Source organism: Mustela nivalis (genome assembly GCF_964662115.1).
Source record: "Mustela nivalis genome assembly, chromosome: 20".
NCBI classification, from domain to species: Eukaryota; Metazoa; Chordata; class Mammalia; order Carnivora; family Mustelidae; genus Mustela; species Mustela nivalis.
In genome coordinates, this window is record NC_139039.1 from 40,087,665 (window position 1) to 40,115,408 (window position 27,744).

The 27,744-nt window shown below is 58.9% G+C and overlaps 2 protein-coding genes and 1 long non-coding RNA gene across 3 annotated transcripts in view; 1 reads left to right on the forward strand and 2 right to left on the reverse strand.

Moving 5' to 3' along the window:
• MYOM2 (myomesin 2) overlaps positions 1-25,578 on the reverse strand; it is a 124,827-nt gene extending 99,249 nt beyond the window's left edge. Inside the window, exon 1 of the mRNA XM_082715278.1 lies at positions 25,514-25,578. The gene's annotated coding sequence lies outside the window, so the exon portion shown is untranslated. The remainder of the gene's footprint in view (positions 1-25,513) is intronic.
• Positions 1,079-7,124, reverse strand: KBTBD11 (kelch repeat and BTB domain containing 11). Its single transcript, XM_082715296.1, has one exon. It carries the CDS (start codon positions 7,026-7,028, stop codon positions 4,827-4,829), a length of 2,202 nt encoding a protein of 733 aa, XP_082571422.1. The 5' UTR covers positions 7,029-7,124; the 3' UTR covers positions 1,079-4,826.
• Positions 8,158-10,295, forward strand: LOC309855396. Its single transcript, XR_014306776.1, has 3 exons — positions 8,158-8,617; positions 9,119-9,457; positions 9,728-10,295. It is a non-coding gene; the product is annotated as an uncharacterized lncRNA (long non-coding RNA).
• Positions 25,579-27,744: the final 2,166 nt, after the last annotated feature.

A 27,744-nucleotide genomic window follows, 5' to 3' on the forward strand; every position in this document is an offset into this window, starting at 1 on the left:
CCCTTGGGACACGGCTGCTTACTTCCTGCTGCTGGAATGTTCGGAGGCATCTGCGGGAACCAGCAGGTCAGTCTGGGACAGCGCAGTGCCCAGGTCAATGTCCTGTTAGCGCCAAAGGGCAGGGCCACCAGCCACCAGCAAAATGGTCCCCAAGGAAGGCGCTCGGGGGCCGCTGTGCTCTCTGAAGAATTGAGCCCAATAACTCCCCTCGGCAAACACAGATGTCAATTCATCTGCCGGAAGTGGTTTTAAGAAAATCCTCCTTTCTCACGGGACGAGAATCTCAGACCAGCGATGTGAGCTTTTCCCATACCCTCCGTGGGCCCCAACTTGTTATAAAGTGCATCACCTCCGTCTGCAAAGCCCCTGTGTTTCGTGGCATTGCATCTAACTAAAAGGTGTGAAAGGCCAAGAAACTCATCCCAGGCCATTATCAGAACCCCAGAACTCGGGGGGGGGGAGGGGACTGCAGCTGTGCGGAAGTTCAGATTGAATTCTGGTTTTGCAGGGAAAAAGCCATTAGGAAACGAGACGGCAAGCTCGGGTCGGGGAACTCCTGCGTCCCCAGCCCAAGTTACATCCCCCAGCCCCCCGCCCCATGAAACAATATTTTTAAGAGGAAAAGAAATAATTTCTTAACGAACCCCTACAAATTAACAATGGCACGCCTGGGCCCGTGATCCTGGGGAGTGCGAACTGTAAGAGATGTTTGGGTCTACAGGCTTCCCTTTATAGGAGTAAGTGACCATGCAGACCCAGAGGTGTGGCTGACGGGGAAACCAACGCGTGGCACCGCGGGCAGGGCGAAGGGACAGGTGAGCGGTGGAGGCGTGGACAGGCACCTTGTAAGTGTGAAGAGACCACCGAGCATAAACGTGGGGGCTGGAAAGAGGCTCGGGGGTCATCATACCCTCATCCACCGAGGGGAGCCGCCGGCACGGGCCTGGCAGACAAGGCGGGCACCTCCACGGCCCAGGTGAGGACGCTTCTGGTTTCCCGAGGGAGGACAGCTCACCTGGGGCTCTGCTCTGCCTGTCAGGGTGCGGGGGGGCGGGCAGAGAAGCAACCACGGCACAGATTCAGGAGCAGTAGCATTTCCAATGATTTATTTCATCGTGGCATAAGTGGACACGGACAAGGCTTCACAGCAATTGCGCCCAGGCGCGGGAAACCGAAGCGTTAGCTCATTCCCTGTGCGTACAGCGTCCGCGGGCCTGACCTGCGGGGACCAGGGCTGGTGAGTCTTTACTCGACGCCCCCCTGCAGTCTGTTCACGCTCGTTAGAGCCGTGGAGGGCGGAATCCTCCCAGGAGAGGCGTCCAGCCTGCATTGCGGCTCCCCAAAAGCAGAGTCCCGGTGCCCGTCACAGCTGCACGCCCGGCACCGGAGCGCGGGGGCCTGGCCGTGCGTGCCGGCAGGTCCAGGCGCCGGGGCAGAGAGGCGGCGCCGCTGGAGCGTGCGCGTCTCGCTGTCTTCTCATGAATACCACAGCCCAGGAACGGCGTAAGTGAGAAGCTGGGATTTTGGAATGCCCGACTACAGCATTTCATAAGCTGGGGAAGCATCTAAAATAAAACACAAGCAGCCCATCTGCTGCCATTTCGGCCCTGCAGGTGCTCCCGCGGGCTGTGGTCCCAACGGACCTCAGCTTTAGAAAATACAGCCAAGGACCTCAAACACATCCCATTTGAGAATTGTTCACAGGAAGTTACCCAAGAGCCCGCCCGACGAGCCAGCATGACCAAAGCCACCAGAAACGGCGCAGATGCGGCAGACGGCTGCGCTTCTTGAGTGTCTGCGGCAAAATGCACGCGTAAGAGTTCAAACCGCAGCAGACACGCAGCCACGGCGTCTGTGTGTCCTCTTAGAGGGCCCCCAGGGATGCAGAGACCCCATCAGCAAGGCCCAAGTCCAGCTTGAAAGCTGCCAAGGGTCGCTGGGGCTCAGGTTGTTCCCCAGACCAAGAATAAACGTGTGGAAGAAGACATGGCCAGCCCCGTGTCTCTGCGGCTCGAGTGAGTCTCCATGGACAAAGGCCGTCGGCTAGCCAAAGGCCGGACCTTTCTGTCCACCGCAGTCTCCCCGGACAAGCCCACCGCTCCTTTGCATATGGGGAAATGTCTGCGTGCCAGGGTCACCTGCGCGAGAGTTATGGGTGGTCCTACACACATCAGACGCGCTGGCCTCTGACAGACCCGTCCTCAGGAGTCTGCGGCAAAGCGAGCAACCGGGAACGGGAACAGCGAGGCATCCCGACCCGGCGCTGGTGCAGGCCTGGAGCGTCCCGTCGTGTGCGCAAAGGGCCCGCCTTGGAGTATCCGCCGTGAGGGGCCAGTCTCGGCAGGGGATGCCCCCCAACAGCCCCTCCCCGCACCGCACAGTGCCCCGCATCGTGGCCCCAGCCCCCACCTGCTTGCCTGACTGCTGCAAACCTCGTGGTTACAATTCCAAATGCTGGCCCCCAAAGCAAAAGAAACTGGTCCTCGTGGCATTTGTCTCTAGGAGGCATTTGTATTGAGAAATAAGATCCATGCCCTTCTGTGTCCAGGCACCTATCCTTGCGTTCCCTGGGCTTGCTCGTGCATTCCAGTGCGGCAAACCCTGGAAATGCAGGGTCAGTTCCCGCAGGAGGGACGCCAGGTCTGGGGCCGGCCTCTGTTCAATTAAATCCTAGAACAACACACAGAACTCCAGCTGGGCACGGGACGCTGAGGCTGTCAGCGCCCACGAGTCAGCACCTCCCAGTGCCCCTGCAGGGACGAGCCTGCTTCAGGAACTCACTCCCACAGCATTTTGTTTCGAAACAACAAACATCGCAGGAATGATTTCACGAGCAAAATCACAGTGATAGTGTTTCATGAATTTGAGAATGAAGGAATGAAAATATTGGCCTGGTTCCATTTCATATAAAAGCTTCAGCATAAATATAAGATTCTAGAGGGAAATGTGCTGGACACAGGCGCATGTTTCTTTACAAGAACATTGTTTCCTGCGCTAACTTCCTTCCCGCTACCGTTTCTGCGTTCTACTCGTACGGACGGCCAGGCCAGGCGAAGTCTGTCCTTTTCTAAGATGAAGAACCAGGCTGCCACGATACCTTCTTGGCTCAGGAGCAGGCTTGAGAGAGCACATAGGTCGCCAGAACATACTCTCACCGAAATCCTAAACTCCATCCCTCTGGCTTGTGCATCATGACGCAAGCTAGACATTTCGAAACATACTTAACCGGTAACTTCCACAACCACAGACTCTTTAGAAAGCACAACTTGTTTCCCAATGACCCTCTGTTGCTACAGAGACATCAACCCCCACCACTGGAGAAAGAAGGGAAAAGCAGTGAGGGGTGCGCGATTTCCTCTGGTTAAGTGCCGGTGACTGTCAACATGCACTTTTCCTGTTATAATTTTTTTAAATGGCCTCAATTCAGAATCCAGATCGGTTTGCCTCTCTTTCTGAGCACACACTTTACCCTTAAATTCTTAATAAACAGTAAACTCTGTCTACACCTGTTTGGAAAGTAAAATGTTATAACAAATGAGCAATCACTGGGTTTCTTTTTAACGCTCGTGACCTCTCAAAGTACTGAAATTGATGTTAATTCTATTAGGGTATTTTGGAAGTCGATTAGAAAAAATGTAGTTTACCTGCTACTTAACATTACAAATACACATTACCTCCCCTATGTCAGTATACTTCCTGTCACTGCCACATCTTCCTGCCACCATACTAGTAAAAATTAATCCCTTTCTTCAGAATGGCCTAATACATCCTGTGAACATCGGTAACTAATGGATTCCAAAGGTGCCTACATGTTTGTCTTTAGAAGTGCCGAGAGGGGCTTCAACCTTCTTCTCTGGGGCGAGGGGCAGGGGCACCTGTTCTTTGAGCCCGTTCGAGAACAGGAAGGTGGCTGCTCATGTAGAGGGCACTTGAGGAAGGTTCCTTTCAAAACAGACAAGCATCCTTGGGGTCAGCTTTTGCTACTCACGATCTGCTCTCTGAAGTAAGTCATTACTAGGACATCGGATATAATCATTAACACCCTTTAACTCAAAAGTCTGTAAGCTATCTGGGTTGAAAGGTGAGATGGAGTGGCCCTTGAGAGGGGGTGAGGCCCATTCTGTGGGATCCGCAGCAGACAGAGGCAATCCTTCCCCGCTTGCTGGACAGGAGACAGGGACAGATCCCACCTTTCACGCTTGCGACATCAGAAACTAACCCAACCATAATTGAACATAGGATGACATGAGCCTTTTCACTAAAGCAGAAAAAGTTTCAAGAGCTCTGCGTATGGGTTATGAGTGTAAACCTCAAGCCAACAGAGCCCACGGTGGCCTACTTCAGGGGCTCCCCCGCCCGGGGGTGGTGGCCCTGAGCTATGTGCAGGGTCTTCTCCTGGTGCAGTGAGGAAGCTAGTGTGCACACCCCCGTCTGGGGCTCTCCATCCCACTCGGGAGCTCAACTGCCCCTGAGCACCCGGGACAATGGATGGGCACTCTGGGACCCACCCACTCATCCTCAGGCGTCATCTTCCACTTCCTCCTCCTTCTCCCTCCGACATCCCATGCCATATTTGTAAGGTCACCCCTTTACACACACCTTACATAGTGTGCCATTGACCCGTGGAGCAAAGCGGCGCAAAAGGGAATGCAGAATAGGGCAGCAGACCTTAAAACAGCATTGCAAAAAGTCTTCAAGGCCCCGCGACAAGCTTCCAACTTCAAAGGGTTTAAATGGTCCCCATGGACCGTGCCCCCCACCCCTCCAGTGGATCTCCGCCCACCGGGGCGTCCCTGAGGGAGATGCCCAAGTGGACCCCGCCCGCCCTACGCGGCGCCCTCCTCGCCTCGGTCCGGTTTCTCCGGCAAGTTGAGCACAAACGGGAAGAGCGAGCCTCGGGCGTCCAAGGGGGCGCGGAGCGGTGCGGGCTCGAAGCTGCCCCCTTCGCCCGCGCCCACGTCCGCGCCGGGCTCACTGTCCTGCGGGGGCACGAAGCGCCAGGTGCCTGCGCGGCTCACGCAGTAGATGGTGCCGTCCAGCGCCACGCAGCGGAAGGGCTGCAGGCTGGACGGCGCGCCCGGGGGCCGCAGGTGCGCGGCGCAGCGGCTCCACTGCTTGGCCAGGCAGTGGTAGCGGAACACGCTGACGCCTCCGGCCTCCGCCGCCTGCGAGTCGCCGCGGCCCCCGCCCAGGTCGAAGCGGTAGATGAAGCCATCCAGGGCCACCATGGCCGCGGAGCGCTCCCGACTACTGCTGCACGGGCACTCCTGCCACTCGTCGCGCCGCGGGTCGTACTTGAGCAAGCGGTAGAAGAGGGAGCCCCCGGACACGTAGATCGCGCCGTTGCACGTGGTGGCTTCGTGCGCCACAGCGAAGGCGCCGCGGGGCAGCGGGGCCACGGCGGCCCAGCGGTCGGCGCGCGGGTCGTAGCGCTCCACGCTGAGCAGGCACTCACCGCCCACGGCGTACAGGTGGCCGTCCAGGGCCAGCAGCTGCAGCTGCGAGCGCGCTTGGCGCAGCGGCCGCACGGTGCTCCAGCGCTCGGTGGCCGGGTTGTAGCAGAAGACCTGGTCCGAGGGGCGCGCGCGGCCGTCGGGACCCGCCGGCCCCACGCCGCCGGCCACGAAGAGGTAGTTGTAGAGCACGCACAGGCCGCAGCCCCGCGCCGGCGCGCCCTCGGGCAGCCGCGTCAGCTCGCGCCACTCGCCGGCCGCCTCGTGCAGGCAGTAGACGGCGGCGTCGCCCCGACCCTCCGCGTCCCCCGACGGGCTCTGCGGGCGGCTGCCCGCGCGCTCCCCGGCCGGTCCGAGCGCGGCGGCCAGCAGGCGGGCCCGGCCGGCGCGCAGGCGGCGGCGCAGCAGCAGGTCGCGCTCGGCGCCCGACAGGCGCCCGAACACCGCGGGCTCGCGCAGCACGTCCAGGTAGTGGTCGCTCATGAAGCGGTAGGCGGCGTCGCGCAGCTCGGACAGCCGCTGCCGCTTGGCCGCGCTCAGCACCTCGTAGCAGTTGGCCAGGCTCAGCTGCGGCGCCACGGCGTCGGTGGCGCGCTGCACGGCGCACGGCAGCTGCAGGCGGCGCGCGCCGGCCACCACCTCGGCCACGTTGTCCGGTCGCACGCCCGCCATGCGCCCGCTGTACGCGTAGGCCAGGAGCAGCCGCAGCGCCGCCCAGCCCACCCCCTGCACCCGCAGCACGTCCCGGGACGCGCGCGCGCGGAAGTAGTCGCTGCGAGCCGCCAGCACCGCCTTGTGTGCCCGCAGCCGGCGGCCCGACACCTCGATGACCAGGTCAGGCTCCCCGTGCGCCGGCCCGACGCCCGGGGGCACGGGTGGGAGGTCCCCGGTCTCCTCGGGGGACACGGGCTCCTCGGGGGACACGAGCTCTTCCAGCGACGTGGGCTCCTCGGTGGACACGGGGTCCTCGGTGGACACGGGCTCCTCGGGAGACACGAGCTCTTCCAGGGACGTGGGCTCCTCAGTGGACACGGGCTCCCCGGGAGACGCGGGCTCTTCCGGGGACGGGCGCTGGGCTGGGTCCCCGGGCTGCTCGGCGGACGCGGGCTCTTCCGGGGACACAGAGTCCTCCGGGGACGCGCGCTGCTCGGGGTCCCCGGGCTGCTCGGCGGACGCGGGCTCTTCCGGGGACACAGAGTCCTCCGGGGACGCGCGCTGCTCGGGGTCCCCGGGCTGCTCGGCGGACGCGGTGGCGGCGCCGCCGACCTCCCACTGCCGCTCCACGACCCGCGGGCCGCTGCGACGCGAGGGCGGGGAGGACGCTGCGCCTTCCGCCGCGGAGGCGCGAGACTGCGGCGGGGAGCCGTCCCCGGAGCTGAAGCACAGCGACGCGCGGAGACTGCAGGGTGTCTGCGCGTCGGGCGGCTGCAGGCTGCCCTCTCCCGGAGCTGCGGGCGCGCCGCCCCGGCCCCCGGCCTGGCCGCACGCTCCCTGCGCAAAGGCGCCCCCGGCCTCGGCCCCGCGGCCGCGGTCGTCCCCGGGATAGAGGGCGCAGGGGGGCACGGGGTTCTCCATGGGGACGCTTGCTTGCGCCACCGCCGCCGCCGCAGCCGCGCTCAGCACCCCACCATGACCGCGCCCCGACTCGGGCTGCGCAAGGTCGCCCGTGCCTCCGGGCTCTAGCTTCACCCGCTTTTCCTGGCCGGCGATCAGATTTCACTGGTGTGTGCACGGTTCCTCCGGCCCCCACCGCTCCCCTCTGCCGCCAGGAGTGCGTCAGCGCCCTGCAGTCTCAGCTGAACTTCTGACGGAGGCGTGGGCCAGCCCGGGGCCAGGGTCTCCGTGGCTTGGTCCCCAGGCCGGTGCACCGATGCTTCCTCCGGGAACGCGCCGACGGCCTCCCGGTGATCCGCAGCCCCTTCTCTGCCGCGCGGAGCTGCGGGGAAGGGCTCACAAACCAGGGCAGCCCTTTCTTCCTGGGCCAGCGTGGGTCACTTTCCTTTCATCCCATCAGTCCCACCCCTGCATCCCAGGACCAACACGTCCAAGGCTGTTGCCTCTAAACTTCAGAACCGGGATTTGCACTTCGGTCCCTGTGGAGTGCACCCCGAGCTTGCTTTTATTTTTAAGACTCTCATTTGGGATCCGGATTTCTACTAGTCTCTATTAGTCTCCTGTCCGGCTTCAGCAGCTCTGCTACCTCTGCATCCACACTGTTCACCCCCCCGCCCCCGGGGAGGGGGCTGTCCATAATTCACTCGCCAGGTGGGTGTCAGAAAAACAGGATTCCTGCAGCAGAAGCGGCCTTCCTCACTCATCCGGCTGGAGCCTCCTCCTTTGTTGGAACATCAGATGTTTCCAGACGGTGTCAGCACCCTCTTGTTCCTGTTTGTGGGAGAGAGAGAGGGTGTTTGAGTGTGCACTCTGCAGCGGGGTCACCGTGTGTCAGTGGGGTCTGCCACACTCCCCCACCACTGCCACAGTAGGGGACCCACAGTGGACGGGAAAGGGGCCAGTGACTCCTCACTGCTGGAGAGTCAGATGAAGAAGATAAGAGATCAATTTAGGGATTATTTTCTCTCCTTATTCCTGCCCTGTTTGTGAGGCCCAGGGAGAACCTGGTTCAGGCAAAGAGCTTTAAAAACATCCGGTTTCTCAGCAGTTTGGAGGGGAGGGGGCGGGGGGATGGGGGAGCCTGGTGGTGGGGATTATGGAGGGCGCAGACTGCACGGAGCGCTGGGTATGTGCATAAACAATGAATCTTGGAACACAGAAAAATAAAATAAAATTATTTAAAAAAAATAAAAACATCGGGTTGATCCAAACAAAACTCCTTTTTTATGGGTAAAAAAAGGCAGTCAAAGGTCAACAAATTCCTATTTTCAGCCTAATGGGATGTGTATGTAAAGGATGCTCAGTGGAAAGCACAATGAACCTACTAATTTTACTACTATGTGACAGTTTTCCTACAGTCTTTTCCAGTTGGTTTAAAAACCAAATATTTGGAGAAGGAGCAGAGACACTTCTGTGGACTTGGCCTCAGAGGCTCAGCTCTGGAATCTGTTTGAACCCCTCGCTCTCGGAACGAACCTCTGAAAAACCTCAGAGAAGCAGTTCTCCAGACAGCCCACATGCAGCCAAAGAAAAGCCGAACCAAGAAAAAAGTATGTGTAAGGCAGATGTGAGCACCTGCAAGGGAAGCATAAAATATAATCTTCCCTAAACTGGCAAAACCTTCTGAGACTCCCCAGCCTGAAAGGGGTCTTAGCAGTCCTACCATGGACATGAGGGGAGAGTTGAATTGTGTTCTAGCTTCCTAACGAAGGGCATACCGGCAAGAAAAACAGCAAACACAGCTCCATTTTCCATTACTAGCTGGGATGCATTCGCCTCTCGAACGAGACGGACGTTTCTTAATCAGCTTCCCCCAAAGTCTCCGGATTTCTGCCTGTCCTTCCCGACACTGTCCCCTGAGACTGTCCTTCCAAAGACGGTCCCCTGAGCCTTGCAGAAGCTCAGAGTTGAGCAGGTCTACCTGTTCGCCCCTAGCCTCCTGCTGCTGGGTTGCTAAAAACGCTTTCCCATTATTTTAGCAGACGTGTTTTCAAGTTGGAAATGCAAAACCTTCCATTCTCTCTGCCTCTCCTGTCCTCTGTCTTTTCCAGAAATCCTGAAGGGCAGCTTCCGCGGCAGAGCCGCTGCACGGAAGGCCATGGCCAGGGCGCACGGGAAGGCCAGGGGAGGAAGTGCTGAGCGAGCTGGACGCCTGGCCCACCGGGGCATGGGGGTCGCGGAGAAGCCAGCAGGACAGACTGGCTCTGGTGTTTACTCAGCTGTGGCCCAGCCCTGCTGCGACACCATCTCTGCGCCATCCACCCTGTCCCCAGCCGCCACGCCCAGCGAGGTGGCCATGGACATGAGCCCTGGAGCACAGTGAGGACGAGCGTCGAAGGCTAGAACCCCAGCACGTGGCCCCCGGGAGGCAGCGGCACTCTGTCCGCGAGGTCATTCCGGGGAAGGTCTGATAAAACTAAGGTGTATTGACATATCTTAGTAAAACCCGCACAGATACAGAGAAGAGGGGTTGTCCGAGTCAGGGGTGGGGGAGACGGGCAAGAGGGTCAAAGGGTGCGTGCATACGCGTGTGTGAACCCGGATGTCAGAAACTCGGGGGGCCGGCTGTGAGGAGGCTCGTTCTTTATTTAACACGTCTGTGCACCGCCCAAGACGGTGGACCTCAGACGACCGACCTAGTCTTTTATTTCTTTCTGTAGCCTGAGAAGAGTCCCAGAACTTCCTGGCTCTTTGGCTGACCTGACATCAGACTGAATAAAAACCTAAGCCCTCAAGGTTGTCTTCACGTAAATCGCCGCAGACCTAGAGAAGAGCCATCGATTGGGGCACCTCGCCAAGCTGACGGCTGGCCCGCTGTGTTTGAAAAGAGAGACAGCGAGGCCCGTAACGGAGCAGGAGAGAAACCAACACAATCCCAAGTCACAGGGGTCTGAGTTTTTAAAGTTTCTTTTCATGAATTTCTTGACTATTTTTAAAAATGATTGTATGATTTCCTAAGATGGACATTGTTTATGTATCTAAAGTGGATATTAGTTTATTTAAAATTAAATAGGCTTCCTTATAATATAGGTTGTTTAAAAGACTCTTCGTTTTAAATTTTTATGGTCGGCTTTTTGAAAAAACGTGTTTATAGACCCGGCGACGCGTCTGAGCTCCTGTAACAGGCGGCGGACCTTGTTGCTCGTGAGGAGTCCCTCTCCCGTGCCATGCGCGCCCCAGCCAGCCTGTTCCACACACATCGCCATCCACCCCGTTAGGTCCGGAGGCCCCGGGGAAGGCGCACGGTGGGCCCGGTGGGATGGCGCCTGCACGGGGCCCACCGTGCGCCTTCCCCAACGCCAGAAAGACCCCGTTCTCCCAGGAAACAGCCAATCGTCAGCGTGAGGTTCATGAGCGGAGAAAGCCGTAAGTGCAGGAGCTCTCGTAGAGCCCCAGAAACCTGCAGGGAGCCTCGGGACTTCTGTTTGGTTACAGAACGCGTTGATTTGCGTCAGCTGTTCATACAAACACTGCTTTTCAAGATGATTTCGTCTCCGGGCCCCCGTTACAATGAGTGGGCAGTTCCGGAGGGGCCCGGAGCAGGCGCCCAGGCTGCAGGCACCCCCAGGGCCCGGGTCCCCTTCCCTGGGTACCCATCACGGCGCAGAAGAGACTTGCAGGAGGACCGTCCAAACACCGGGAGCAGCATTTCTGAGGCCAGAGCTGGCCACGGGAAGCGTCAGTCACGAAATATATCTTCGTTCAGAAATGCGGCCCAGTAACGCCGCTGTCCGGCCACGGCAAGCGAGGGGCGTGTGGGGTCTCAGAAGCGTGGGAAGTGGAGCCCGTGGAGTCCGCCTGCGAGAGATCGGTAACGTGCTCCAAGCAGGGAGAGGCGCGGTGAGTCAGAGGCCCTGAAGCCCAGGCCGGCCGTGTATCCCGTGGAGTTCAGAAGCCCACGGGGAGGCTGGTGCCATAGTCTGTGGATAATTACAGGAGTGCGGCTGCCCTTCGGTAGACCGAGTGACACCGCTTAGGCTTTATTCCACCCGACGGCAATCTAGAATTCTGTTTTCACGAAGGACCTTTCTAAAAGACCAGATGAGCTGTGACGTGGCCTGACGGCACAGGGGTAGTGAGAACGCGATGGCTAGTGAGAACGTCCCGGGCGTGGGGCTGCCCCATACAGACACGCCAGGGCCTTGCTCTCGTGAGCTCCGCTGCGCAGCAGAGGAAAGGAGAAGGGGCAGCCTCCCCCACATGGCATGATGCCGCCAGCGCACAGCTCCTAGGGCCAGAGCCAGAACTGGAAGCAGCACCGGGAGCCCAGGCCCGATGTGTCTGGAAGCGTCGGGTCCGTCACTAGTGCTGACTGTGAGGAAGGTGACTTCAGCGGCATCCGCATGCTGGGGGGACCGAAGCCTCCACGTCTTCCCGAGCCCCATCCGTGGCCCAGGACAACTGTCCACGGGGTCCTAGAAACTGGCAGCCACGCACCCCATGCTGGGAATAAAGCAGACAGGTGCGCGGGCACCTGCGCTTTCGCGGGCGTTATTAGGGGAGTTACGATCTCGGTAACTTGAGGGGCCGAATCTTCAGCAGGAGATGATGGGAACAAGTAAACTCCTCGGGAATTTCCCGAATAAAAGCTTTACGTAAGAGCTGTTCAAGTCCAGAGTCCAAGGCCCGTGAAGCAGGCAGTGAGCTGCCTGTTCCGAGACACCAGACGCCCCGTGCCTCGTTCCATAGAGCGCGGCCTCAGGTCAGGTCTCTGGCTGCCGGGACACGGCAGCCTGCCAGCTGACGCAGGAGGAGGAAGGGCCCTGCCTCGGTGGGGCAGAAGTCAAAGGCAGGCTGGTCTTCAGTCTAGAAAAGGAAGCCGGCTCCCACAGCACCACCTGGGAGACGGAAGGAGAGGCCCCTGGGTCGAGCCCGGCCTCCAGCAGGCTCATGCTGGGGCGTCCGAGGTCCCTGAGCTAATCAGTTCCATTTGTCACATGAGCTGACTTGCGTGGGGTTCCCATCCCTGGAAACTGCAGTCTTCCTAACCAAAAACCAGAGCCTGCGTCACAGCACTGCCTTGGGTTTATAAAGAACGCAGCACGGCACAGTTCCTGCCCCCGGGAAGCGTGCACAAGTGGGCATTCCTGCCCTGGCCAGCACCACAGACAGCCTGGACCAGGCCTGAACGAGCGTCGACCATCCCAGCCGTGTCCAGACCGGCCCTGTCGCCAGCACGGCAACTCGGTGGTCCGCGCTCGTGACTCACGGACGAGGACTAGCAGGACGACCACCAGGGCCCTGATTTAGTAAAGGAGAAAATGCTTGATGCCCAGAAATCTCCAGTGACTAGTCTCATAAAACCAAAACACTTGGCAACAGACCCAAACAACGCCCAAGACTGTTCTAGCTGTTCACCTTGTGAGCAGGCCACCGAGTCCCCAGGGACTGCCTCCTGCTGGGCAGGAATTCAAGAAAGCCGGTGGGAGCCTGGGATGGCAGCCCGAGGTGCCGTGTTTGGCGGAGCCGAGCCCCCCACTCCACAGGCAGCTCTCGCCTGCTGTGCCAAAGGCCGCACAGTGAGGGGGTCTCTGTGTCCGCACCCTTGGCCGTCCCCCGTTACTGCCTGCCGGGAGGGAGTGAAGCGTGTAGAGAGATAAAATTTACAATGACCCAGGTGGACAGCGAGGTCAAAGTTTGTTTGAACGGATTTACTATTCTGCTTTCTTCGTCAGATCATGGTTTGTTTGTTTTTTTCCTAATTCAAGAGTTCAGAGATACACAGCACGTTAGAGCTCCAGGACGCACAAGACGTGCCTCTGCTGGTGACGTAATGACCATACGGGAAGGGGAGCAGGAACGGAAGGGCCACTGCAGGCAGCTGAAGGCAGCGCCGCGTCTTCCCCGCTGCAGCGAGAGCCGACATCGCCGGCCGCCGCACCCCCGGACCTGTGGGCGCCCGAGTCCCGGGCTAGCAGAACTGAACGGACGTGTCTGCGCGGTCCTTCCAGAGACTGTGGCCACGGTGGAGGAGCTCACCGTCTGCCCAAGTCCCTTCGGACACACACTCAGATTATGTTGCAGTAGAAGCGTTTGTCCCTGCGGGTCCAGATTCAAGAATTACAGATTCAGCCAAACACACGGCGTGAACACTAAGGTTACAGATAGAATCGCGGAGCATCTGGAAAGAGGCACCTGAATGGTAAGTCCACGCTGCACTTTCTCGCCCTGAGATGCCATGCTGAGCAGTCTGTGTGGGTAGACCCGACTCTCCCGCAGCTAATCTGTTCTGCACATCTGCTGAAATCAAACTGAGTGTCCCCTAGGGATGGAAAGCTGGGGTCAGAAAGGAGCAAGGACCTGAGCCAAATAAATCCCAGTTTTTCTCAGTCATTCGACCTGTGAAATCCCCATGGATACCTCAACGTTGATAAATAATTAGCAATCTTCATTCTTTTCCCCATTTATTGGGCAGACGTCTACGGAACACCTACAGTGTAGCCGGAAGTGCACCAGGGACCAGGAGGCACCCAGGAACCCAGCCGATGTGGTCCCAGCCCCCACCAAGGCCCCAGTCTAGGGAGGAAGGCAAGCCTGAAGCCATTCTCTGAGTTCCGAGTGAATGAGAGTCGTGTCATGAAGGACCCGCACACAGTTCTGAGAGACAGTGACGGCTGGACTGGATTCTGAGTCTGGGATCAGGAGAGACTCCTCTGAGAACGGGGAACGCACACTGAACCCGAGAGGAGACTCGGAGTGTCGGTGAGATGGGACGCACGAGAGAGCCCAGCAGAGGGGAATCCTGCGATGGAAACCAGCCTGACCAGTTCTAGAAACAGGAGGAGGCGGGATGCACTGGGGGCTCTGCAGGTCAGTGGACCGGTCACGCCCATGGAGCCACAATGTCTCCGTGACAGTGGAAATCCCTTGATGGCTGGTGGAGAAGGGAGCGGAGGGTGACCTGGCGGTAACACGATCAGTCCTGGGAGTGAGAAGGATGGCTTGTGTCCTTTTACACAATACGAATCCACGGAGTTGCTTTTAGACTGATTTTGGATCTGCCAAAATTACTCTACCATAAAAAAAGAACTAGATTTACATGTATCTCTATGAATACATTTCAAAAACACAATTTTGCATTTTTGAGGGTTGGTGGTTTGTCATCCCATTCACACACATGCACGCACAAAAGAACACTGTATTTTGGGAAGAAGACGGTGGCAGACGTCGGGTCCAGAGGTTACTTCCCAAGACAGAAGGAATGGGGTCTCCCACCAAGTCAGTATCATTTATTTTCCTTTAATCTTAAAGCATAAAGGGCAAAAGAAGAAGGTGTGACATCTTTTTAGGATACTTTGTACTTCTTATTACATTATTTATGATGTTTTGCTTTGTTTTTAAATTTAATTTACTTATTTCTGTATTTGAAAGAGAAAGGGAACACAGCAGGGGAGCGGGAAGGGGAGAAGCAGATTCCCTCGGAGCAGGGAGTCCGATGCGGGGCTCGATCCCAGGACCCCGAGATCATGACCTGAGCTGAAGGCAGCGGCTTAATGACCGAGCCATGCAGATGTCCTTTGTTTACGATGTTTGAAATATTTCACAGTTGATAATTTGAGATGTTATTCTGTGTGTTTAAATGGCTGCCAGGGGGCACCTGGGTGGCTCAATGGGTTAAGCCGCTGCCTTCGGCTCAGGTCATGATCTCAGGGTCCTGGGATCGAGTCCCGCATCGGGCTCTCTGCTCAGCGGGAAGCCTGCTTCCTCCTCTCTCTCTGCCTGCCTCTCCGTCTACTTGTGATCTCTGTCTGTCAAATAAATAAATACAAAATCTTTAAAAATAAATAAATAAATAAATGGCTGCCAGTATTTATCAGTTAGTGAGTCCGGCTTAGTCCTAAAAATTGATGGAAGCCACAGCGTCACACATAAGTAATAGGTTCATCTGCAGCGTAGGAATCCCCTTAAGTTGCTTCATTCCTAGTGCTGAGGTTAAGTAACTTATTTGTTACTCATTCGTTAAGTAACTTATTCAAGATGCTTAAAGTTCCAGTGGAATTGAAATATGGCAAAATTAAATAAAAGCTCACCTTTTGTCATCTTTAAAGTTAAGCCCTTGGTTTTATTAAGGAGCCTTGTCCAAGGTCACACCAGTTGCCTACAGAGTTTAATTAAAACCTGTGAAAGCCTGGGCGGCTCCGTCGGTGAAGCGGCAGCCTTCAGCTCGGGTCCTGATCTCAGGGTCCAGGGATCGAGTCCCGCCTCGGGCTCCTGCTCAGGCGGGAGGCGGCTTCTCCCTCTCCCTCTGCCCCCCCCCAACCACACACACACACACTCTCTCTTTCAAATAAAATCTTAAGGGAAAAAAAAAAAAGTCCCAACCCAGTGCCTTTTCCACTAATGTCACTCATTATTCACGGCTGTTGGGACGAGCTGACGAGGAGGGACCCCTTCTCTCCCACGTCTGTTCTCCTCTGGTTTGGCTCCGGCGCCGCGCAGAGCGTCCGTGGTCCCCCTCCCGCCGCGCCTGAGCATCAGCACATCCGCACAGGCCCCGCACGGAGGCAGCGACTTCCCGGGAGCTTCATCCTGGGCCGCGGCCGCTGCTGACCAGGAGCGCGGACTCCGCGAGGCCCGGGGACAAGGCTCACAGCGACCGGCCCGACGCGCAGAACCGGCCTTCCTGTTGTGGGCCCCGCACGGCGCCGGGCAGAGAGATGGCGGGGAGGGACCCTGCGGTGGACCCGAGTGCTCTCACCTCGGGGTGCTCCCAGCCGCGGCGGGGCGCCCGGAGGCAGCTGAACGGCTCACTGACCTCGCACAGGGGCCGCCGCATCCCGCGGAGACGGCAGGCTGTGCCCCAGCCCGGGGCGCGGCAGGGACCGCTCCAGGTCCGGCCGTGCAGGGTCGCCAGGAGAGCGCCCGCGAGGAAGGTTCGCAGCTCCGTCCGGAGGCCGACCGAGGGCGCCTGCTCACCGGCTGTCTTTGCCAGCCCTGACCGTCCGAGGAACAGTGCTCATCAACGAGTCGCCAACCTCTCCATTTGCGCTGTGTTTTCTCCGCCTGAGCTTGACGCTAACGTGAGGGGAGTTCGGGGTGAGAGAGGAAACTGCAGCCTCGCAAAGATGGTGACTTTGGGGGAAAAACAAACAAATCCCGTCGCACTTGGCAAACGCCAACCGCAGTGAGCCATCGGAGTTACTGCGGGGGCTGCGGTTTCCCAGCAAGCCCGTGAGCCCCGGGCAGCAGCCCCCGCCGTCCGCCCAGGGTTCGGAGTTCCGTGAAGACGCGGGAAGTTGCTGAGTGGAAAAGGGGGCTTTGAAGCACCGTGTATCCAACCTTGTAGACACGGGTCAGGCTGGGAGCACCTGCATGGTCCACTCGGTCCCCACGGCTCCCGCAGGACCGGCCGCTTGGACAGGTCATCCAGCACCGCCACGGTGCTTCACGCCTCGGACGGAAACTGCTCCGGAAAAGCAGATTTCAGGACAAGGACTTTCCAGAGCATCTCATTTGCAAAACATGGGACTCATGAACGGGGGATTTTACCACTCAATTGCATGTAGTCCCGTGCCATCACGAAAAACCATTCTCGGGGTTTCCAAGCTTTGGGGAAAAGGCCTCCCTCACGATGCTGAATTTAAAGCCCGAGATCACAAGGTGGCCCATGCCATTTAGAGAGAGAGAGAGAGCGAGCGAGCGCGCACAGGGGAAGCACACGAAGAAAGACATGGAGGCGAGCGCCTGGTGGGACCGGGCGGCTCAGTCGTAAAGCACTTGCCTTCGGCTCACGATCCCAGGCTCCTGGGACGGAGTCCCACATCGGGCTCCCAGCTCGACAGGGAGCCTGCTTCTCCCTCTCCCTCCCCCTGCTTATGTTCTCTCTCTGTCAAATGAATAAATAAAATCTTTTAAAAAACAAAGACACTGAGAAAAGTGCCAAAAAGTCTAAAAGCCTTGTTGATGTGTGACTTCTTTTTTCATAATTTTTGGTGTCTTCGAACCACCTCTCCTCGAGGTGTACTACCGTCAGGATTAGAAAACTCACACACACGCACCTCTGTGTCTACGTGTGTACGCACTCATGCCCGTGTGTACACACTTATGTGAGCACATGCACATGCACATGTGTGTGTCCATGTATGAAATAAAACCACGCTGGGTCCGGCCGGGCCCCTGAGCGGACGGGCGTACAGTGAAGAAAGGATCGCACCCTCCTAAGTGCCAGGATTTCAGGAACATTGTCCCGAGGATGACGCATCACTTTTAAGAGTCAAATTTTGCTAAATCTTAGGCGTGACTTGGGCCGCACGTTTGCAGAGAAAACACGCAAACCTAAATCCTGCTGAACCTGAGAGCCTCCAGCCCCAGAACCTGTTCCCAGGCTCGGGACGTTGGGGCCCCCAAGAGCACCGGCTCCCTGCCTTTCCCGGAAACAAGCAAAACAGAGTCCTTGCGGTCAAGGCACTACGCAGGGCCCCACAGCCAAGGCACGCGGTGCTGGGCTGGAGCCAGGATCCTACTGCGCCCTCCGTGCCTCCAGGCCCTATCTCGAGTCCAGGAATGTCTGAGATCCAACTCTTTGTCAAGATGCCTACAAATCCCTCGACAGTGCAGCAGACTGCCCAGGCGACCCGTGGGTGTGGTCTGCAGCCTGGCGGGGTCAGCCCGGCAGTGCCCCGGTGCTCATCTGCTGGGGCTGGAGCCCCTGAGAACGAGAAGAGCAGGAGCAGCGGGCAAGGGCGCTGCCCTGTCTCCGAGCCGCGTCCTGCTCGCTGCCGATCGCCACCCCGCGGGTCAGGGGTTCCAGAGCAGGACAAGTGCCTCTCAGCTCACACTCCTGGGTCAGGAGACACCAAGGCCACCACGAACCCACAGCCCATGGCCACGTCCAAGCAGCATGAGACTCTGGACTGCAGTGCCCCTACGAAGGCCTGAGCCCCGTGTGGACACACCCTGAGCCAGGGGTCCCGTCGGTGGGTCACAGCCTTTGCTACATCAACTGGGCCTGTGTCCTCTCTCAGGATTTCTCCTCGAAATGTGGAACCTTCCAGAAGGACTCAACAGTGGAGTAAACACGACGAGCGTTGGCACTAAGACGCGTCCTGGTGATGCCTGTCCTTTCCGTCCTGCCTTCTTGAGAACGAGAACTCCGGAGCCAGAACCATTTAGCCCGACGTCCATATTCCGTCCGCGGGACTCCCGTCTGCCCTGGAAGGGCAGGAGTGTCACAGGGGTCAGCCGGCGCCCAGCGCCACAAGCCCAAACACAGTGTGACGTGAGCTGTTGCCCAGACGTGCTCCACACAGGCCATGCTGCCCAGGATGGGGGACCAGAGCTCCCGTCTGCACCACGAACCCCACCCCGTGAGGACACGGAGCACCGTCCCCCGGCAGACGAGGCCTCTACACCTGAGCTGCCTCATGCTCTTCATCAGGGTCAAGTTCTTTTTCATCATTTAGTCACACAGTCATTCAACAAACGTCTGATAATACAAGCCTACCAATGCCAGGCCCACGTGTAGGCCAAGCAGAGCACAGGGAACAGGACGCAAGGAATCCTGGCACACAGGTTCCCGTCGCAGCAGGGACGCCTACCCCACATCAGCCCCCTTGCCCACCCAGTGTGACTCAGCGGGAGGCAGGTGCGGAACTGGCTTCCTGGGGCTCCTAGTCCTGGCAGGGCCGTGACAGACACACCCCAGCCGTTAGAACCAGGGGCCGAGGGAATGATCACAGACAGGGGACAGGCCTGCTCTGGCCCACCCAGGGACCCTCCCCGAGGAAGCGGTGTAGTTGGGGGCAAACCGGCAGAGCAGACCTTGAGAGGAAGCCGGCAGGGCAGAACAGGCCCTGGGCCCCGCACGGGGGAGCTGCTGGCGGTCGGCGAGGAGCCGGACCGGACGGACGCCCAGGCGGATCACGGGGGCCCGTGTCCCTCCCGAGGGGCCGCCCTGCAGCTCACCCCGCGCTGTCCCCAGCAGGTGAGGCTGACCCCAGCGTCGGTCCTCCTGACCCGGCGCCGCCACGGGGAAGGGAGCCCGCACGGCAAAGGGCAGGGCAGCTGGTCCTGGTTCTCCCCTCGGAGCACTCGCACCCCGGACCCCTGCCCCACCGTGCGGACACGGGGGACACCGGAGGGTCCCGGGGCAGAGGCCGCACGGACAACCTGCCATGCCCCGTGTCGGGCGCCCCGCCCGGGGTTTGGAAGCAGGAGCGCCCCTCGGAGAGGTCACCTGCGCTGCCCTCGGCGGAGGAGGCCCGGAGAGCCGCCCCCCCATGACGCTGCCCAGATGTGGGAGCCGCAGACACGCGGCTGTGCTGGTGGGGGCCGTCGGCAATGACCCGGAGCGCCCGTCGGGGGCGGCTGCAGCACACACTGCCGCAGAGTGGGGCGGCGGGCTCGGCCGGAGGCGCCACCAGGAGCCGTGACTCCCGCAGCTCCCACCGCTGTCCGGGCGCGTGGGGTGGCCAGGCCCGCGCGCCGGGACCCCCGCTGCGCCGGCACAGAGGCTCGCGGGCTGCTGCTGGGGTCGCCCTCGGCAGCTCTGATCCAGTGAGGGGGCAGGGGTGAGGCAGGTGCTCTCCTTGCTCTCCAGGGAGACGCGGGAGACACATAAAGGAAGCAAGCCTTTCGGGGCGGGGCTAGAAGCAAGACCGGCTCCTGTTGCTGGGGGCCGCAGGGCTGTCGATTCGGGGAAACAATCACATCCGGGGGGCACTCGCCGTCTGCGAGAGCCTCCGAATATCGGCAGGGGCGGGGGGGCGCTCAACCAGAGTGAGGCCGCTCGGACGCTCTCGAGGGCAGACTCGGTCAACCACAGCTTTTAGAATTTTCAGGACTTTCCACGGCAGTGGGGCAAAGTGGTGGCAAAGGCCCAGGGACGTGACCTTTGCAGGCAGGGCTTTGGTCGGTTGGCGCGAGGCCAAGAGGGCCACGGAAAACCCGCCAGGCCTGTCAGCCCACCACACCGGAGGAGCTACTGCGTGGGCCCCAGACAGCACAGGAGGAAAACAGGAAACGGGCTGAGAAAACCATCAGCGGCAAACACTGGCCACTTCTTATGGAAAAGAAAGAACTGGGAAGGGAGAGCCAGGAATCCAGAGGGCAGAGCCAAGAGCACTGGAAAGTCATCCCAGGAATGAGACTAGAACCTGGTCCAGGAACCACCCCGTCCGCCGGCTGCAGTGCACCTTCCCCGCCTGGCTTGGGGATAGGGCAGCGCCCGCAATGATGCATTTTCCGTGTCCACGTGGCTGGGCACCGCGGCCAGACACTCCCTCGAGCACCAGGCGATACTTGCTGAGAACGTGACGGGTTAGAGGGGCTCACATTTAAATCCATAGACTCGGCTAAGACAGATCCCCCACGGTGCAGGGGGCCTCACCCAGTCGGTTGAAGGCTGGAGCGGAGGAAAGGCTGAGACCCCCAGGAAGAGAGAATCCTGCTCTGGACGGCCTTAGGGTCCAGCGGCCACACCAGCTCTTCTGCGGAAGGGCTCTCGCCAGGAGCACGGCCTGTGGACTGCACACCGGCCAGCCCGTGATCACAGAGGCCGATACCTGCCCATAAGTGAACCTCTCTGTGCCCAAACACGGACACCCTGCTGGTTCCAACACAAGGTTCCGCTGCTGTAGTCCAATCCCTGCCCATCACGGCCGCTGGATGTCTGGGGCAGACAGCCCCTCTCCTCGGTGTGTGGGTCTTTGTATGAGGAATGAGCTCAAGGACTAGGGCCCAGGGGGCCTGCTGTCCCCGATGAGATGAGATCGTGTGGACTGAGCCTGAGGCCATGGCAGGGTGAGATTTGGGGGCTGGACCGGGAATCGTGCCACTGCACGTGGGAGGGATGTGGATTTAGTGCCGAGAGGATGGGGTGTGGCAGACGGTGTTTTCCAAAGATGGCCCCACGGACACGCCCCACCCAGCATGATCTCCTCACAACGAGCGGGCATTCCTCCAAGGAGGGGAGGGCCACGTTCCCTTCCCATGATCCGGGCAGGCCGGGAACTGCGGAAAGTGCCGCAACGTGACTTCTAAGCCTCGTTTAGGAAAGCGAGGGGGCTCACACAACCCTATCTGCTCGGGACACAGTCCTGGGGGGCCGTGCCCCAGCATGGAAGCATTCCTGCACACAGACGCTGCTGGGCAGGGGAGGCCCCCGGAGTGGCCATAGAGACAGACAGACAGACAGGCTCCCGGGGCCCCAGCTGCTCCAGCCCCCACCTGATGGCGTGAGGCCGGTCTGGACCCCAGACACCAGAGACCCAGAGCCTCAGGGTGGTCCCAGCTCTCATCCTTCAGACCCGCCCATGTCCTGCACAGTGGCACAGAGCTGAGCTGCCCCCATTCAGACCAGCCCATGTCCTGCACAGTGGCAGAGCTGAGCTGCCCCCACGGAGACCCACTCAGACTGTAGACCTGAGTAAATGGGTTTGAAGCCACTCCCTTAGTCTGCTCCAGCTGCTACCACAAACATACCATGGCTTTAATGGCTTGTAAACAACAGACTCTGAGTTCTCACTGCTCTGGGGGCTGGGCAGTCCTAGATCGGGGCCGGCATGGCTGGCTGAAGGTCCTCCCCACTGGCCGACTTGTTGCTGTGTTCTCACACAGCTGAGGGTAGAAAGAGGGCGGCTCACACCTGTCTCTTCTCAATAGGGCACTAACCCCGTTCAGGAGGGCACCATCCTCGTGACCCAACAGCCCCCACAGGCCCCATCTCCACTGAGCCACCCAGGTGCCCCACAGAGGCCCCATCTCCAAATACCATCGCACAGGGGCTAGTTTCACATGCCTTCATGGGGGACTTAAGGGACACCCTTAAGGGTGTCACAGCCAAGGCTCTCACAGCCCATATGGAGACCTGTGGGTTGCAGCTTTGACAACGGGAAGCCATTAACCACCCCCATGTCAGCTCTGTTTGTAAATGACCACCTGACCACGGCATGAGAAACTGACCAGAGGGGACAAGAGTGATGTCCAGCACCCCACCCGGGGACAAATGCTACCGTGAAAGCAACAGGCAATGGTGGCTCCAAGGTAGCAGGGTCAGGGAGCACACACACAAAGGATTCCAGTCTCCGACTTTACCACACAACAGTAAGAAGAGCGTTAAACTGGCACTGCACGTCCCTCTTCATGATTTCCCGTTATGATTTAGTAGGTCTCAGTTCTGTAGAATTAATCCACATCCTACTCCAACAAATCCTAAAGCATAAAGCCCCATCAGCTTACTTAAAGGGAAAAACACAATTAATTGAGGATTAACATTATCTTAAGTTACAGATTATGACTCTCTGCTCTAGGTGCTCCTCCCTGGCTTTCCTTCAGTTTTTCTGTGTGTCCTGTTCCTCACCACAGGGCCTTTGCATATGATTTCCCCTGGAACTCTCCTTAGGCACTCTCATCCTTCTGACCTATGCTTTCTTAGTTTATTCCTTTCCTTCAGAGCAGGTGGGTTGTTACTAGAGGTGAATTTACACGGTCCCATGCTTACCACCTTTCACCTTGTAGAGTCTCGGCCGCAAGAAGTGGGGACTGAGTCTACTTCACTTGCCGTTCTATTGCTAGCACCTAGAATGGTGCCTGACCCACGGAGGCACTCAAAAACTATTTGCCAAAGAAGGAAATTAATTTTTAATCGGTCAACCATTGCACAAGAAATAGGATGGCTTCAACTTCCAAGGCACTGTTTATTTGAATATCCTTTCTAGCAGGAGCCAGGTTCTTGGCAAAACATAAACTCCTAGAAGTTTTTATTTTATTCCAAAAGTTACTGCTGCTCTGTTTGAACTATATTGCAAATATGCACTGGATACAGACACTATAATTTTAGCATAATTATAATAATTGCAAGAGAAAAACCCCAGTCAGGGCCACAGTGGAGACGGTAATCGCTTGAACTCCAGAGAAGAGCAGATATGACTCTAAGTCACCAGGGGCAGATGTGCAAAATGGCACAGCGGGTTTCTGATCTGCAAGCAGAAGGCCCCGCCGGGCACCTCCAAGGCCCACTGAGGCAGCCATCTTCATGGGTCACACAGCTCAGATGTAGGGAAGCTTGGGGGCACTGCAGCTGCCTAAGTGATTCCAGATGCCTTGCAAAGCTCTTCTTACTGAGCAATTTATGCTGTTGGCATTTAGAAAACAACAGAAATATGATTCCAGATGGAGGCGTTCAGAGCTTGGAGAGCCTGTTTTTTGGTACAGGAACAAAGACTCCAAAGGTGTATTTTAAGCTAAAAAGAGACCTTCACCTTCCCAGTGCCAAAGCTGCTGCTTGTATGGGGACCCACGGAAGTAAAGTCAGAAGCAAGGGGGACTGTCTAGAAAGATCGCCACAATTCCAGATCCTTCCATCCTCCTGCTAACGCACAAAGTGGTCAGAGGGTCAAGGTAGGGCCTTTCTTGAACGAATGCCCAGATTATCAGAAAGGCAAGAGGGCCATATACAGAGTTGCCCAGCCTGGAGGCTAAGATCCACAAGATTCCACTTCTGTTCTCCCCTCCCAAACCAAGACTGCTTTAAATACAGGCAAAATCTTCTAACTCTTCTCATTGTGTTCTAATTATATTATCAGCAATGTCTGCACAGTTGACACTAAGAGCTCAAAAGACTTTTAATCTCATTAAAATTTTTGCTTAGTTATCCCCTGAAGAGACAGTTGGAATAACAATTACCATAAATTTGCAGACAATGGCCGGTCCCTGGCAGAAATCTGAAGGCAGGGGAAGCTGTCTTCTGTGGGTTTGGGGTAAGGAGAGGGGTATTCTAATAATAGGACGCCATTAGCTCAGGATGAAAGGCTCAAGGGCACCGTTGGCATCCATTAGGAGTTCCTAATTAGAGTCTGAGTAGCTGCCACTTAATGAGATGGAGGGAAGTGGCCAGAGAACAGGCTGGGAACAGGGCGAACCCTTCATTCCCTGGATGCTCCAGCGGGATGAACAAGAGTTTAAGACCTGCTGGTCACGAGCCTTTAGTGGTTTGAGCAGAAATGCAGCGTCTTACCAAACTGGCTTGTTCTTTTTCTTTGCCCTTAGAATAAATATGGGGGGGGGGGGGTAGAGTTTGAAAATATGGTTTTGTAGAAAATTAAGAGATGGTAGAATTATTTAAAACTCCCCTGATTTAACGTTATGGACGCAGTCCCTCCAGAGCTAGGGACCCTCCCGCAAGAACTGCGCGGGCCGTGCAGGAGGCAGGGGTCGCCAGCACGTGGGGGTGCCCACGGGGCGGGCAGCGAGGCTGGCACCGAAACTCCCTCCAGACGTGTTCCGGGCGACGGCGCGGGTGAGCCGGTCGCTCGCAGCCCGCACCCGCCGCCCCATCGTGATGTCGCCCCATCGTGATGTCGGGCACGTTCGCAATGGCCACCAGCGGAGGCGCCGGGCGGCCCGGCTCGGTGCCGGGGTAAGCCCCCCGCCCCCACGAGCCGCGGCGGAGGCCGGCGAACCCCGGGCGGCTCGGGGCCCTCAAGGGCGGCCACAGGGCGCAGAGCGGCCGAACGAGGAGAACGGGCAACGCGCCGTGGACTTGGGTCCCGTCTCCCCGCGTCCCTGTCCCGGTCCCGGAGGGACCTCTCCCCCGCCTCCTGCGGCCCCACGACCCGCGCGCTTCCGAGGCGCAGCGCGCAGGCCCGGGCCAGCCCCCGAGAACGCGCGGACCCCCGGCCGTGCCAGCAGCAAACGTGGCCACGGCGCCCCACCGCCCCTCCCCGAGCGCCTGTTCCCCCGCGGTCACCGCGAGGGCAGCGCGGGGGCTCGTCGTCCTCGGGACGCGGCGCGGCTGCCGAGCCCCACCCGCCTCGCCCCACCCGCGGCACCCCCTTCCCGGGGCAGTCCTCGCGGATCGGCCGCCCACCGCCACGCCGGCGCCCCCGGGGCCGAGACCGCCGCCCGCCCTCTGCCCGCACCTCCGCCGGGGAGGACCGCCCCCGCCGCCCCCGCCGCCTCCCCCAGCTCGGCAGCCACCCCCTCGCCACTCGGGCTTCCCCGACCCTGCGCCTCCGGGGGCGTTCGGCCCCCGCCTTCCGTCCTCGGGGCCCTCCCCTACCTCGCCGCTCTGCGACGCGCCCGCCACCCCCGCGCCCACCCGAGCCGGGACTCCGAGCCCCGGTCGGTGGTCTCCGGCGCGCATGCGCGCGGCCCTCTTCCCGCGCACCTGTGCGAGCGCCGGAGGCGGGACGGTCGCCTCCGCGCACCTGTGCGAGCGCCCCGCGGGCTCCCCAGCATCCTCCCGCGCGCCATCCAGCGCCCGGGGGCGGGGGTCTTCCGGCTCTTGCGGCGCCCCCGCGAGCGCCCCGGAGGGTCCTCCGCCGCCTCCCGCGCGCCAGCGAGCGCCCCGGGTCCCTCCGGCGCCTTCCCGCGCTCCCCAGAGCGCCCGGGCTGTTCCGGCGCCGCCAGGCCCGCCCGGCGAGTCCCCCTGCGCCCTCGCCCCCGGGAAGCGCGCTCCCCCAGCCCGCCGCGCGGCGGACGGCGGGGGCCCGGCACTGGGCACTCACCTCGGCCTTGGAGGCCCAGCCGCTCCGCCGAGCGCGCCCAGGCTTCGAGCCGCGGGGGCGGGAGCGGCCACAGCCTCCGCCGGGCGCGCGTGCACACGGGCGCGCAGCCTCGGGGCTGGAGCGCGAGCCCGCGCCGCCCCTGCCCGCTCCGGGGACGGAGCCGCTCCGCGCGGGGCCCTCCTCCGCCCGCCGCTCGCTTAACCCTTTCCGCAGCCGCGGCAGCCCCTGCAGATGCGGGCGCTCCGGGCGTGCAGAGCGGCGCCGCCTGGGTACCCACGACGGCCCCACGCGGAGGGGCGCCGACGGCGAGGTGGACCCCGGTGCACCTCGTGAATACTGCTTGCACCCCCCAGCCACCCCACAAGAAGCGAAACTGCGCGCGGGGTCTCTGCCTGAGGCCACGCTCTTTTGTGTCCAGCTGCCCCTCCCCCGCCCATCCTCTGCCAAACCCTGAGATAATGGGCTGGAGTGTGCGTGTTTTTTGTGCGGGAAATTAGAGACACGCGTTGTTGACATACGTAGTGATTGAAAACCTGTCGCCTGCCTCCTGTAGATTCCAGAATGAAAAAGAAAAACGTTCATCGCGCTGCAGGAAGCGCGGAAACTTGTTGTGTCCAGCAGTGTGGCCTCAAGCATCCCCAGCTCCCTTCGGCCCGGCTGCGCCCGCAGCCACCGGCCGGCTTGTCGGGGCCTCAGGGAAAAGCGGACAGCAAGCTCCCCGGAGAGCTGCCCACGGACGGGGAAGACATTTCCACTGACTTCAGCGGCTTTTTATTCCTGCATACAGCTGCTTCCTGCCGGGGTCAGTTCTAGTTAACACCGGGCCCCCAGGGTCAATGCTATTTTTAAAGGTTTTGTGCAAAATAAGGTTGATTAGATTTCCACAGGCACAGAGGGCCTCAGACTCTGCTTTGTTTCAAGTGTTGCCTCTGACAGTCTTTGCCAGCTTACTGTGCTAGGAGGCTTTTGGATTTCAGACCAGGGCTAAGACTATGAGAACATCCTGAATTCATTCAGTGGCCAACCAGAACACGCCAGGATTTGGATCCACGGCAGCGGAAACCAAGCAAACCACTGGGGTACGCATTTTTACATCATTGGTTAACTCTAGCAGAAACATCTTCTGGGGCGGACATCATTCCCATCATGGTCCATGGGAACTTTGTTCTGTTCACTCCAGAAATACTCCAAAATCTGGGGTCTTTTCAGTGATGTCTGTTCACCTTCACGTGGAGCCCGTGTCACTAGCTCACCCTTCCCCACTGACCAGAGACGCCTGGAATACAGTTCCGTTTCCCCCGCTGGGCCTGCAGGCCTCACTCCCGGGCTTTCTCAGAGGAGCTTTCAGCCGACCCACAGAGTCAGAGCTCCGCGTGGCTTCCCCACACACTCGTGCGGGTCAGTGTCCAGTGGCCACTAGCTTTCCCCAACCACTGGTACTCTTGCCAGTGAAGTACTGGCCCATCTCCTCCACCACTCGGAAAACTTCCTGGGGTCCGGTCATGTGTCATAATTAGTTTTTCTTTTCACTTCACAACGCTTGCCATATACTAGATTCTCGGTAGATGTTTACTGAATGAAAGAAAAAGTAAATGAATTAACTGAAAATATCCATCCATTCCCTACACCATCTGGCAGATAAGGTGTGTGGGGCGCCCCATCCATTTTCAGACTGTACATGTCTTATTTTAAAAACCATACTACGGCCCCAGTATGGTCGATGGGAATTGTAGAGGAACCATCCATTCACTTAATGAGTTCCGTCAAACTACAGGGACCTCCAGAGCGCCTGAAACCGAACGTGGAACATAACAACATCAAGAAGACGGACTTAACTTAAACATTCAATAACATCTATTTTAAGAGTACTTCGAGAATAGTATTTTACTATTTTCAATTCTCCACGGCTCAGAAAGAGCCAAATCGTGCACAGCAGTTCTGAGGAAATGTACAAATGCATCACTGCAGAGCTGTGGAGAGTGTAAGTGAGACTCGGAACTGTCCTGGGTAGGACGGTCGGCAACCCTCTGAATGCTGGGGTCTATGCAGCCTGAGCTCCAGGCCTGGGGGACTCTGAACCCCATTTGGAAGCTGCGTGGAGAAACCGCAAGAGCACGGCCTTGGAATTCGGCAGGCTGGATCTCAGAGCCCCATCCCACCATCTGCAAGTCTTGAGAATTTTGAACAAGAGAAATGACCTCTCCGTGCTCCGCTCTCCACTTCTGTAGGTG